General features: G+C 52.3%; 1 protein-coding gene across 23 annotated transcripts in view; it reads right to left on the bottom strand.

Moving 5' to 3' along the window:
- UNC13A (unc-13 homolog A) overlaps positions 1 to 11602 on the bottom strand; it is a 122978-nt gene extending 111376 nt beyond the window's left edge. For all 23 annotated transcript variants that reach the window (XR_006277004.1, XM_038384278.2, XM_038384280.2 and 20 more), the window contains exon 1: positions 11390 to 11602. Coding sequence is in view for 22 of the 23 variants with exons in the window: in XM_038384278.2 (XP_038240206.1) it covers positions 11390 to 11411 (22 nt within the window). In the remaining variant the exon portion in view is untranslated. The remainder of the gene's footprint in view (positions 1 to 11389) is intronic.
- Positions 11603 to 13538: the final 1936 nt, after the last annotated feature.

The raw sequence follows: 13538 nt of genomic DNA, 5'->3' as shown, positions 1-13538 counted from the left end.
GGAGAGCACTGGGAGTCCTACAGAAACGTAGGGTTAGAAGGGACCACAAGGGGCATCCTGCCTACCCCTGCCAAGATGCAGGATTTGTAGACACAGGAGATGTGTGGTTAGAACAGGGGAATGGGAGTCAGGATGCTGGAGCTGTCATCCCGGCAGTGATGAGAAGGGAGTTATTTTGCGTCTCGTTGCTCTGTAAAGGGGGTATAAATTCCTTTCTCCCTTGCAAGGTGTGCCGCGTTCCCTGAGGCCCGCAATGTACCTGGAGAAGGATGAAAACAAGGAGCTCTGGCTCTGGGGAATGCAATGTGCCCTTGCCTAGCCTGGGGAAGTGTTTTCCACGATGAATCCGTCCACCTGCCGAAGTTTAAGATGAAATGTCTCCCCTTCCTTCCCCCAACCCTGTTACCGAACTGGGTCTCCCTCCGAATACAAATGGATTCCAGAAGATACAAGCTAGGAGGAACTCGCTGAATCTCTCAGGGCCCGACTGAGCACCCCAGCACTGGCGTTAGCTGAGCCACACAGCGCCGATGGCTTTGAGCCAGGGAACAGAAGAGGCCAGCCCAGCAGTTGCCGCTCTTTGCTCCATTACCATTGGCGCTAACCGCTAGCCATCTCCCTGGCTGGGCAGCAGGCTGCCTACAACAGGCATTGTCTGGAGCTAGATCGGAGACAGCCATCAGCTGTGTGAGCAGTCTGGCTATCACCGTACCCCAAAGCCACCATCCGAGGGAGAACCTCACCAGGACGTCTAATGAGCCACTGTGCGAAGCAGCACGTGGCACAGTGCCCATGCCCAGCGCCAGCTCTCTTCAGCTGCCTGCTGACCGGAACCCCAACAACAGGGAGTCACCCCGAGATCTCCAGCAAAGAAATCCAAGCGAGTCCTTCTTCTCAGCCTTGTGTGGCTCCGATCCGCCCCAGGCCCGCCCTTTGGTAGCAGGCAGGCAGCCGTGGCTGGGTGAAGGATCCACGGGGCTGCGTTTTGACCCGGGCTGTTGTTGCTGGATGAGAAGCCTGCTCCATTAGCCTAGCCGGCGGCTAGTGGCTGGACAGGAGCGTGACGCCCTGGGGAGGGACGCATGGCTGGAAGAGTGGGCCAGCGGGGAACTGATACGTTCCTATGTGGTTGGGTTTACAGCCCATCGGCTGGAAAGCGGCACACTGAGATGGGGGTAAGTGCAAGGCGTCTGGGCAGGTGGATTTCTGTGGCAGGAGCCCAAAGGCCGGGTGTACAATGGCCACAACGGGCGAGAGCAACTTTGGGTTCCGTGTGGTCTAGTGGGTAGGACTCTGGCTGGAGAACTGGGTTCTAATCCTAGCTCTGCCACTCCCCTGCCAGCTGACCTGGGGCAAGTCCCTGCCCCTCTCTGTGCTTGTTTGCCCTTTGTGTCTTTAGGCGGGAAGCTCTCTGGGGCAGGGATTGTCTCTCACTTGGTTTGGGCAGCGCTCAACACAACCAGGCTTGGAGCCTGTTGCTGTTCCTTTAAAACGTGTCATTAATGCTCTTCTGTGAGAAGGGTGCCCGGAGCGAGGGGGAGATGAGTTAGAGCCTCCTCACCTCCAAAGAGTTGGGGCACAAAATTAACACACTCCAAATGCAAACTTCTTTCCTAGAGCACGGCACGTCCCCAGGCAATTTGCTTGCTGCTGAAAGGCAGCCCCTTCCCCTCAGCTATGTAATAATACTGAGAAGTTTCACGGAGCTTTGCTGACATTAGTTCATCCTTTCCACAGGAATGAAGCATATCTCCATTTTACAGATGGGGAAACTGAGGCACAGAGCAGGGACATGACTTGCCCACGGGTAGACAACAGGTCTGACTCCCAATTACCCTGCAAAGGCAGATATGGATGGAGGGGCTTTAAGCTTCCTCAGTACTCCCTGCATTGTGGAGTAAGTTAGAACAGCCTAACAGAGCAGTTAGGGCTGCTCTAATCTATGCTCTTCTTCTGTATGGTCCCCTGGGGGCCAGTGAACGGTCATGGTGCAGTGTGCTGTGGCCATGCCCCAGATCTTGCTCCTTATGCAAAGGGCTGGGAGCTGGGCTTCCTTGGGGCGGGGGCAGGGGGAGCGTTTGCAGAGGGCCATTCCTGCCCACTTTACAGCCCCCTTACACTGACAGGGTGATAGACAAGGCCCTGAGCATAAATGAGATGGGGGTCCAGCCAGTCTGTGTTGTTAATAGATTCATAGATTCATAGATACTAAGGTCAGAAGGGACCATTCTGATCATCTAGTCCGACCTCCTGCACAGCGCAGGCCACAGAATCTCACCCACCCACTCCTATGAAAAACCTCACCCATGTCTGAGCTATTGAAGTCCTTAAATCATGGTTCAAAGACTTCAAGGAGCAGAGAAGCCTCCCTCAAGTCAACCATGCCCCATGCTACAGAGGAAGGCGAAAAACCTCCAGGGCCTCTCCAATCTGCCCTGGAGGAAAATTCCTTCCCGACCCCAAATATGGCGATCAGCTAAACCCTGAGCATATGGGCAAGATTCACCAGTCAGATACTACAGAAAATTCTTTCCTGGGTAACTCAGATCCCATCCATCTAATATCCCATCTCAGGGGATTTGGCCTATTTACCCTGAATATTTAAAGATCAAATGAATGAATCAAATTAATGATTTGTACTGGGTCTCCCCTGTGCTGGGGGCTGTACAAAGAGGTAGCCCCTGTCCCAGAGAGCTGGCAGTCTACGAACATGGGTGGTAGAACAGGGAATAGACCCCCCCGGCCATGCAGCCAGGCTAGAACTCTCCTGTCGACATTCAGCCCTGGCTTGTTCTTTCTGATTATGTGGCTGGTTCATTTTCTGTTGGAACACACGGCTCTGGGGGCTCATTCTGCAGGAAGTCGAGCACTTGAACAATTCCTGAGCTGACAGGCCCCTCCACTCTGGGATCTGCAGCATGGGACTTGCTCCACAGACTCTGCTGTGTGAGTCAATTGCAGGATTTGAACTTGTGCCAGGGGGTTCAGAGGTACAACTGAGCACTGGGCATTCCTGATTCTCCGGGAGCTCCCAGCCTAGGATCTCTTCCCAGCCACCCAAAGAGCACTGGGAACAGACACTTCTGCACATGCAAGCTCAGCTCCCTTCCTCTAAGCATCAACGCCTTCCCTCAGTGCCCAGAGGGACAAGCTGCAGCGCAGAGGGGAGGGGCCCGGTAATTATACTATTAAAAGGAGCGAAAATCATTTTTTCCAAAAGCAAAATCAATGCCAGGAGAAGGCAACCAAGAGAGAAACCAGCCCAGCGCCAGTGATGGGAGAGGAACCATGTGTCCCTGCTGGAGCAGAATGGAAGCAAATAGAGCAATAAGTTGAGCAGATGCCAAACTGTGTGAATAAATAGGTAGCCTGAAAAGAGGTCAGTCCCAGCTTCATCCCCTCCCCACCGGAGGAGTCATTGGCACTAGAATCACCACATCGAACTACGGGCACCTGTGCTGAGAGCTGTGACCTGGGCTCGCTGGGTGATGGAGATGTGGGTCCATGTGGAGACAGATGCTAGAGGACGATGCAATTGACTGGACTTCCTCTGCTGATTGCTGGTTTACTCCTGCCCACCTTTTCTGCACCTCCACCTCCTTCTGCACCTACTCCTCCCACCTTCCTCCCTCCCTGCCCCTCTCTGCAGAACCACGAGGGAAGGTGAGAACCATAGTCCTGATCAGCTTTGTCCGGCAGGGGCATCACCTGGTGTACATCGGGCCATGGTTCTGCTCTTGAAGTCTGATGAAGTGCAAGTTGGACTCCACCCTTTGAGTCAATTGAATGGTGGTGAAGGTTTCTATATTAACCACAGTGACAATGAGAGACCATCTGCAGTGTGGGCAGTGGATGGTCCCCTCCATACTTCCCCAACAACACACCTCCATCCTGACTGCCTCTAGCAGAGACAATTCACGCTACAGCCTCATTCATCTCTCGACTGTCCCGCTCAGATCACAACGGTTGGGCCCAGCTGGTGCCAGATGGCAGCTTCGGCTGGGGACCCCAGTCAGCTAGGAAATGGATGGAGACCACCACGTCCTTTAGCATCTCAACCTACCCTCAGGCTGGGACCTGCAAACGGAGATAGGCTCCCAACTCCCAGTGACTCTGGTGACCAGTAGCTGACAGCTGCTAACTCGGGGTGTGTTTAATGCCCCTGCAAGAGCGGCCGGGCTAACAAGGCCATTCCTGGGTCCCAGCTTTCACCGCACCTGCCTTTAGCTGCACGCTCCGTACCTTACAGGACCGGAGCCCCAGGCTTCCCGCACCCAGTGCTCCCTGACAAGCTAATGCATTGGGCCCAGAAAGGACATGTCAGGGAACACACCAAAAGCTCCGATCCCCCGTCATCGCTTGTCCCTGGAACTTTGGGACTCGATGGCCACAGGGATGGAGGCTGGCCCCACACCTTCGGAATTCACTCGCCTGCAGAAATACAATGGAGCAGGAACCCAGTGACTGTGAACCTAAGCTGCACAATCTGCCCAGACCCTCTCCGTGGATAGAATTCTGATTTCCTAGGTGTCTGGTTCAAGCAGCAGGGAACTTGGTCCTAGATCTTCAATTGTATTTAGGCGCTTAACTCCTATTGATTTCAGTGGGTCTTTGGTGCTACCATGAAGGCTCTGGGCCTTGGTCTCTTTTACTAAGCTCGAGTATCTTAAGCCTTGTAAAGCCACCCAGAGAACACAGTTGTGGGCTCCAAGTGGGGTCAAATCCTGAATCCTGTTTTATTGGAGTCACAGGGGGTGTTGCTGAGCTATGGAGCAAGCCAGGGCACGGTTCTCCCCTCTCTCTCTGGTGTAAATCAGGAGTAACTCCATGGAAGCCAGTTTACAGTCTAGGTCCATCAATGGCTATTAGCCAGGATGGGCAGGAATGGTGTCCCTAGCCTCTGTTTGCCAGAAGCTGGGATTGGGCAATATGGGATAGATCACTTGATGATTCCCTGTTCTGTTCATTCCCTCTGGGGCACCTGGCGTTGGCCACTGTCAGAAGACAGGAGACTGGGTTAGATGGACCCTTGGTCTGACCCAGTCTGGCTGTTCTTCTGTTTAAACTCACTGTGAGAGCAGACTCAGGCCCCATGTAAGGACCCTGGGGATTTGTCTCTGCTTCAGACTGAGCAAGTCGTTACAGACGTAGGCCGGTGTGTGTGTGTGAACAGCTGCTTCCTCAGCTGGTGTCAATCAAAGGCCATGAATTATGCATCAGCTGAAGAATTAGTTCCCCAAATTTGTGCAATTGATACTGGGAACCGTAAGCCAGTTCTCCACTGCCGGGCAGTGCTTGGTATCTGGGGCACAGAGCAAAGGGGGTAAAATGCTGCCAAATGCGAATGGGGAGCGTTTGGGGCAGGCCTAACTAAGGGCACAAGGCAGAGATGGGGTTCAGAACCTTCCTGCTCCTTTCCTGCCTGTCCCTGTGGCAGTGCCAGGCCACCCAGCCCCACCCAGCCTTCCATTCCAAAGCACTTGCTTGGCTTGGTTTTGAATTGTGTTTTGCAAAGGGATGGCCAAGGGAGTTTTTTAACCCACCCGTGGAGAATAGCTCCTCCAGACTTCCCCACCCAAACCCTGCTGCGACGCTAAATTTGGATGTTTAATTGACCCACTTGAAGTTTTTTAAGCCTCTCAAAATGAGGGCTTTCAACAAACATTTTGCGGCGTCCTACTATTACAGACACTTCAGGAAGGCACTTTAATAACGTCAAGAAAACACCACTGCCCAAGTTCCTATTTATAAGATGCCTGGAAGTAAGAATCCACAAAGAAATGACTCCAACGTCGTGCTGGTGCTAAATATATTCCCAGGAGCTGTCATTGTGTCAGGCTGGCAACTAACCGCCCCGTTCCAGGAGGAAGCCCCCAATCCTGCATGTGGCCCATACCAGGGGCCCCATTGGACAAGTGGGTAAGTCAGATTGAAGGATCAGTGCCTTAGTGAGCAAATAGAGATGGCATTGTGCAGCTGGGCGAGTGAGAATCCATTGTCTAAGAGACTCACCAAGGAAAGGGTGGCCTGTAGCGTGGAATTCATTCATGTGCAGAGGGCCCACACAAGCTCTGTGCATGTAACCAAGACACCTCCTGGGGTGGGGTTCTGTCCCATCTAGTGGTACGGAGACCACTTAGAGAGAGAGATAAAATGAATCTGCTTTACAGCCTTAGCTAACAGCCAGTTGGCTTTTAGCTCATGTGGTAGAGGCTCATGAATGACGCTCCAGAGGTCGCAGGTTTGATCCCGCCAACCGGGGTCTGTCCGCGTTACATGTGCACCAGCCAAGCCCCCTTTGGAGGACGTGAGTGGCACATGGGCCTTCCTTACAGGACTGGATCCCACCCAGAGGGAGGAAAGGAAACAGAATCAGGCCAACTGTGTGAAAAAGGGATTTCTTACTGTTCTATGTATTTCAGATACCTAGGGCCAGATGCTCAGCTGGTGTGACTGACAGGTTCACCAAAGGCAATGTGACCATGCCAATTTACACCAGCTGAGGATCTCTCTTCCTCAATTTAAAGTGCAGTAGAAAGGACAGGCATATCTTCCAAAACTGGGTGACTGGGCAAGAAAATGGCAGACGAAATTCAATGTTGATCAATACAAAGTAATGCACATTGGAAAACATAATCCCAACTAGACATATAACATGATGGGGCCTAAATTAGCTGTTATGACTCAAGAGAGATCTTGGAGTCATTGTGGAGAGTTCTCTGAAAACATCCACTCAATGTGCAGCGGCAGTCAAAAAAGCCAACGGAATGTTAGGAATTATTAGGAAAGGGATAGATAATAAGACTGAAAATATCATAATGCCACTCTAAATCCATGGTACACCCACACCTTGAATACTGAGTGCAGTGCTGGTCACCCCATCTCAAAAGAGATATTAGAACTTGGAAAAGTACAGAGAAGAACAACAAAAATGATGAGTGGGATGGAACAGCTTCCACAGAGGAGAGATTAAGACACTGGGACTGGTCAGCTTGGAAAAGAGATGGCGGAGAGGGGAGATGAGAGGGGTCTATAAAATCATGACTGGTGTGGAGACAGTGAATAGAGAAGTGATATTTACTCCTTCACATAAACACAAGAACCTGGGGTCACCCAATGAAATTAATAGACAGTAGGTTTAAAATCAACATAATGAAGTACTTCTTCACACAACGCACAGTCAACCTGTGGAACTCATTGCCAGGGAATGTTGTGAAGGCCAAAACAATAACTGGGTTCAAAAAAGAATTAGATTAGTTCATGGAGGATAGGTCCATCAATGGCTGTTAGCCAAGATGGACAGGGATGCAACCCCATGCTCTGGATGTCCCTGAACCTCTGACAGTCAGAAGCTGGGACTGGAGGACAGGAGACAGATCGCTCGATAATTGCCCTGTTGTGTTCATTCCCTCTGAAGCACCTGGCATTGGCCACCTTCAGAGGATAGAATACTGGGCTAGCTGGCCCATTGGGCTGACCCAGTATGGCTGTTGTTATGTTCTTCAGATGAGATCACTGATCAGCGCTGGCCTGGGGATTTTGTGTCGGCTGGGATTTCTGGGGGAACCTGTGTAGGGCTCCTGTTCAGGATTCAAGGAGAAGATTTAATTCAGAGCGGGGAGGCATGGGCAAGAGTGAACTGACTCTATCAGACACGGAAGCAAAAATAGACTAAAAAACGGGAGGACTGTAGTGACGTTACTTCCCAAAGTTGCAGCAAGTGCATCTGAAGCCGCTTAAAGTTTTGGGGCCAGATTCTCAGCTGGCATCAGTGAGGTTGCTCCACTGGAACGCCATCGATTTAACCCATCTGAGAATCTGGCATTGATCCTTTTCTACCCAGAAGCCTGCCCGGAAAAAATGGTGAGGCAAACCCTGCTGAGCCCATTGTTAATTAAGCTTGGGCATTCAAACAATCTAACTTGTTCCTCCCTGAGCTACGGTGCCTGTGAAGGGCTCTGAAATAAATGATATTTAAGTCGAGTTGACTGCTCCCTGGAAGCTGTGCTCGTTAATGAAAGATGTTCAGAGTTGTCAGTCTTAGTCAGAAAAGCAGGCGGGGGTGTGGCTTATGCCCTGTTATTTAAATCCTCCAGCCCAATGCATAAAAATAAATATGTGCTGTCAGATTTCTTGCCCTACTTTTCCCTGATCATTTTACAGTGAAATTAAAATGCCAGTGGCAGAGGCGAGTATTTTAGCAAAGGTCTGGCTTGACTTCCGAAGCTTCCAGACTTATGCTCCTTTAACGCACCTGCTGGGGGAACTTGCAAACCGCACGGAAAAGAAAGGGAAAGGCAGGGAGAAACCAGGACAAAACCAAGAGCCAGGTGCAATGGGCAGCCGTGCATGCTGGATACCTATTGTAGGGATGGAGACAGGTGGGTCCCCCTCTCAACCGAGGGGGAGGAATCACTGAGTCCAGAGAACCCTGGATGGTGTCCACCTGCGCTCATGGGTGACTGAGGAGTCAGTGGACCCTGCCCAGAGGAATCCTGCTTGGAGGCATGATCAGACAAGGGGCTGGGGATGGGTGCCACAGTCACAGAGTCACCCCCATCCAGCTTCCTCTTTCTGGAGTGAGGGTTGGCTGTCTTGGCCAGCACCAGGAGGAGGTTGACAAGGAAGTCTCATGACTTTGTGGGTCCACAGATGGAGTGCACGCTAATAGGAGTGATGGATTCTTCCTAACAATGTGGGGAGGGGCATGAGTCCCTGCCCCCTCCATGGCCCCACCCCACTGCTTCTCTCTGGCCAAGCCGGAGCTGAGCAGGGAAGCGGAGCCCAGGCTCCTCCACCTGCCTGGAGAGGTGGGTCCCAAGACCAGCCCCTGGCCGTGTCCCCGCCCACGGCAGGTGGAGGGCCCATGGTTTCCCACAGCTGCCCACGCAGCTCTTACCCCGATCTGGCTTCAGCTTCTGGCCTGGCTGGCGGGGGGTGGGGTCTTGGGGGCCAAAGAGCAGAAACTGGGCCATGATAAGAGCAGCGTGGGCAGCTATGGGGAGCCACAGACCCTCCAACTGCCCTGGGGAGGGGCTGGGGGTGAGAACACAGACCGGGGGCTGCTTTTGGGACTCCCACCCCCACCCCAGGCAGGTGGAGGGTCCATGGTTTCCCACAGCTGTCCAGGCTCCCCGGGCTGGGCTCCAGCTTCTGACCTGGCCTGGGGGGCAGGGCCTTGGGGGAAGAGGAGGGGCAGGGGGCTGTGGCCGTGGTGAAAAGTGGATTGGCCATGACCCCGTGGCCCCTCCGTTCCGGTTCCCCTGATGCTAATCCAGGAGGTGCAGGGCAAAGTGCAGCTAGAACCCCAATGAGCCATTCTGTAGGAGCGGGAAGAGGGGCTGCAGCCTGGCAGGGCAGGTGTCAAGGGAGTCTGTGAACCGCGCCACATAGACACCCATGCTCGTAGCTCCATGGCAGAGCCACCAACCAATGTCCCCAGCAGGCCGGGGCCCAAGGCGGGACATCCGTGCCATATAGGGAAGGCTCTCAGAGCCTGCCAAAAATCGAAGGCTGCACCACCCAGCAAACCACAGGACGCCATCCTCTGTAGTGAATTCATTCATAAACTGTTATCAACCGAAGCCTGTCGCTGGAGCACACCGAACAAGCTGCGCCGTGATTTATAGGAGAAACCTTTAATAATAACAATCAACCCCCCCTTCCCAGCACACCCCGCCTCCTCATCAATCCACAGGGCGCCGCAAGGCAGCAAAAGGCTATTTCCCCAATCATTTATGGCAGGCTCTTTATTAATTTGCATGCATATGCCCGAGGCTCGTGGGACTGATCAATGGAACATGTAAATAGAGCGGTGTAATTGGATCGGGTGGGCTGGCCCTGACTCTTTCTGGCTGGCATGGTGGGCAAAGGGGGTGCTTTATTCCTTAACATTTCTGCGGGTTTTCTCCAAAGGCAGACACACGGCTTTTAATGGAAAGCCGACTGGTCTGCTGGGACAAGCTCTGGTAAGGGGGCATCATTTGTGTCATCCCCCTGTTCTTCCCCTCCCCCCATATGCAATTTCTTTCAGTTCGCCTGCCAAATATGCAAAGACCGTCTAAAAATGCCGGCTGGGTGTTCTAGACTGGGTTGGGTTTTGTGAATGAAACTGATGTGGGGAAGGCTCGCACACTGCTGAGCGCCCCGGATTTCAGAAGGGCTCCACGCAGCGGGATATTCAGCCGGGAAGCCAGCACACTGGGGGATCACTGCTCCCTGAAAACAATCTAGCTTTGCCAAATAAAAATCTGTCTAAATCCTGGAGGTTGTTCCACCGAGTGCTTTCAAAGCAGGATTAGTGTATGCGAGGCATAGTGCTACAAGCCAGCCACCTCCCTCCCCAGCCGGTGCCACTGGGAGCCTTTTCAAAATCATAAAAAGGCTCCTAAATTCCATGCTCCACATCCTTCAAAGTTCAGCCCCAGACAGTGGCTTATTCTCGATCCCTTATGACGACATTGCTAGTTCTTTGGAAATGGATCAGAACAAGAATACCGACATGTTTAACATTAAATGGATGTACATGGAAACCCCCCCACAATCTCACACGCATACACACCCCCTCAGGTGGGCTGTAAAATGCCAAGTATAAACTAAGCGATCTTTCCAAATGTCACCTCTCAACTTACTGACTTCAAAATGAATAAAATGGCATTAGAAAGACGGGTTTGGAATTAATATTGGTTCGAAAGGAGAGAAAAAACCCCCCAGTGCATTAAAGAAAAGATGCAAATCACTCCTCACTACAAAATAGCTTTCCAAAGAAAGTGAAAATCAATTCTGGTATAAATTAGCAGTGCAAATGCTCTGCACAGGATTAACCATCATTGCAGAGAAAGCAGCTCTAGGATTAACCCACATTCAGCTGCCCTCTTTAAATCCCAGTAGTTAGACTCTAATGTGTAATAAATACCAACCCCATCCACCCGCAATAATCGCTTCCCAAAAAATCCTACTGATCTGTCACTACAGAGGGGCAGATAGGAGCCATTCAATGCAAACAAAAATTTGTGAGTCTTGCAACGATTTCCATAGACTTCCTCCATTATTACAAAGGCATCCTAAAGGCAGGCACATGCACATCCACAAATAAGACATGTACTGAAGGTGGGAAAGAAGGAAATGGTCTTTCAGCTGCCAGAGTGGATCATTTATTAAATAGCCCCATTTCACACACACACCCCAAATTCCCTCGGTCAGTGTCTGTTTCGAATGCTCTATTCCTGCACCCATTAGCTGTGTTCATATGTCGACGGAGTCACTTGGTTGCAACACACACAGTTCGACTCCCAGCTGTTAAGCAGCCTAGCAGTATGTATTGCACATAGCTACCAAACCTGTGCGCACAGATATATAATATATACACCCGGTCTGGTCCTTTCCTTACCTCCAACGCAGAGCAAAGACATGTTCCGTCCTCTTGTCTGCTACCACATGGGCTCCAGGGTCTTCCGAGTGAGCCCTTAGCTGGGTGCCTGCTTGGGAAAGGGTGTGTGCTTGCTAGAAAATTGCATACTGCTCCATCTGCCTCTGTGTGGGCTGCTCCTCACTCTGGTCGCTAGCAGCCAGCCATTTTGTTTCAGCACCAGGGCCTATGGACAGCTCCTGACGTCAAGCTGATGAGAAGCAGGAGGCGGGTGTACTGGGGGCACCTGATTAGCTAGGGTTGGGTCTATTCTTAAAGGCACCCAAGCTGGCTGTCAATGGAAGTGTGTGTATGAATAATGCACATCCACAGAATCTCCTTGGCTCACCAGCGCCGAAAGCACTCACAGGCCGTGAGCCATCGACCATTATGTACCTGGCTTTGGGACCAGATCGCCCCCCACCCCGCAGCTGGGCTACTGTTCACCTGAAACCTGCTTATTTCCTCCTCTGATGCATGACTTGGCGTGCTTTCTGGGGCTGTCTGTGTGTGTGTGGGGGGGGTCCAGTATCTGGATCAAGGAGGTCCGGGGTGGGGCCTGCTCTGAAGAGCACCCTGTCCAAAGAGCATCAGAGGGTGGGTGTCTGGGTCCGGTGCTCACTCCATGTCAGACAGGCTCAGCTCAGGCATAGAAAGATCCCTCCCGCCCCGAGGTGGTGAGGGCCAGATTCACAGCTGATGTAAAACAGCCTGGATCTGCTCAGGCTGGGGCCCTGATTCTCTGTGTCCCCTGCACCCTGCTATGTGAGTGCCTCACAAACATTCACCTCCCAATGCCCCTGCTGGGTCAGCAAGTATTAGCATCATCCCCATTTGACAGAAAAGACTAGTCCCAGGTCACACACATTGTAGCAACTCTTGGAGTGGGTTGCAGGTCTCCAAAACGCCAGTCCCCTGGCTTAACCAAAAGAACATCCTTCTCCCCTCTTCCTGGACCCTCCCCCCATCCCATGGTTCTATCTTGTGATCTCATCACACCTTCTGCCCTGAGTGACACCTGTGCAAAGCCCACTCCCTGGGTATACAATGGGGGGAGGTCACAGTGGGACACGGACCCAGCAAGGATAGTTATAAAAACCACACTGGGCTCCTGAGCAGCATGCTTTAAGCACTGTCTTACTAACGCTGCTCCTCCCGGCTCATGGCAGACCCACCCCTTTCTTCAGACCACTGTAAGCACAGCCCATCTTCCCCTGTCACCGCAGGTCATGTAACAATTCTGAAATGCAGGCCAGATGGGGTCTGGCAAAGCTCAATGGAATGGGTTTAAGGGCTGCCTGCCCCTCTGCACAGGGGCAAATTTCCCACCCCGATAGCAGCTCCTCTGGGTATGACGGTGCCATTTTAACTTTGACACTTTTCAGCAAAGAGCTGGATCTTAGAAACCAACTGAAATCATAGCATTGTTTTCTTGAACCCTTTCGGACCCCTCTCCCCCGATGGTGGCTCAGCCTTCCAGACCTCTGTCTAGTCCATTGCATGGCTTGGGGCGGCAGGTTTCCCCACTCAGGCTGTATCAATCCACCTCAGCATCACATTCGGCTCCTAAGTAGCCCAGGCTCAGCCCCTGAAGAGTCTGTCAGATGGCTGGCTTACTCAGCTGCTGACCTGATCACGTGTCTCCATGATTCGAAGCCCTCCAAGGCTGCAGTGTCTGAATCTCCCAAATAAGGATGAATTTCCCCCCAAGCCTGTGGGTCAGTGTGATTAACCTCATTTAACAGATGGAGAGAAGAGACATTAGGAAGTCAGAGTCCCACTGGTGCCTTACCCACAAGGCATCACATATACCCTCTGCTAACACCAAGGAGCTGGCTTTTGGGGTCTCCTGTGGCAGGTTCCAATACTGCTCAGCAATGGTTTGAAGGCCGTCTATGGAGTGGCTATGACACCTCCAGTGGGCCAGATGTCAATGCTGGCTCAGGTGCACCCCTGAAGCCTGATCCCCTGTTGTGATCTGGGCCCTTGTCACCCCTGCAGCAGCACAAAGAAGCCATAAAGCAGATGTACCCATGGCCACCTGGGCATTCTACGGCATCGGGGAAATCCTGGCTCTGCGCCAGCCCTTTGGCAGTCCCCAGTGTAGCTGGGCAGGAGGGTATAGGAGTGG

The sequence above is a fragment of the Dermochelys coriacea genome, chromosome 25 (assembly GCF_009764565.3).
Source record: "Dermochelys coriacea isolate rDerCor1 chromosome 25, rDerCor1.pri.v4, whole genome shotgun sequence".
In the NCBI taxonomy this organism is placed as follows: Eukaryota; Metazoa; Chordata; order Testudines; family Dermochelyidae; genus Dermochelys; species Dermochelys coriacea.
This window is presented reverse-complemented; position numbering and strand designations above follow the sequence as displayed.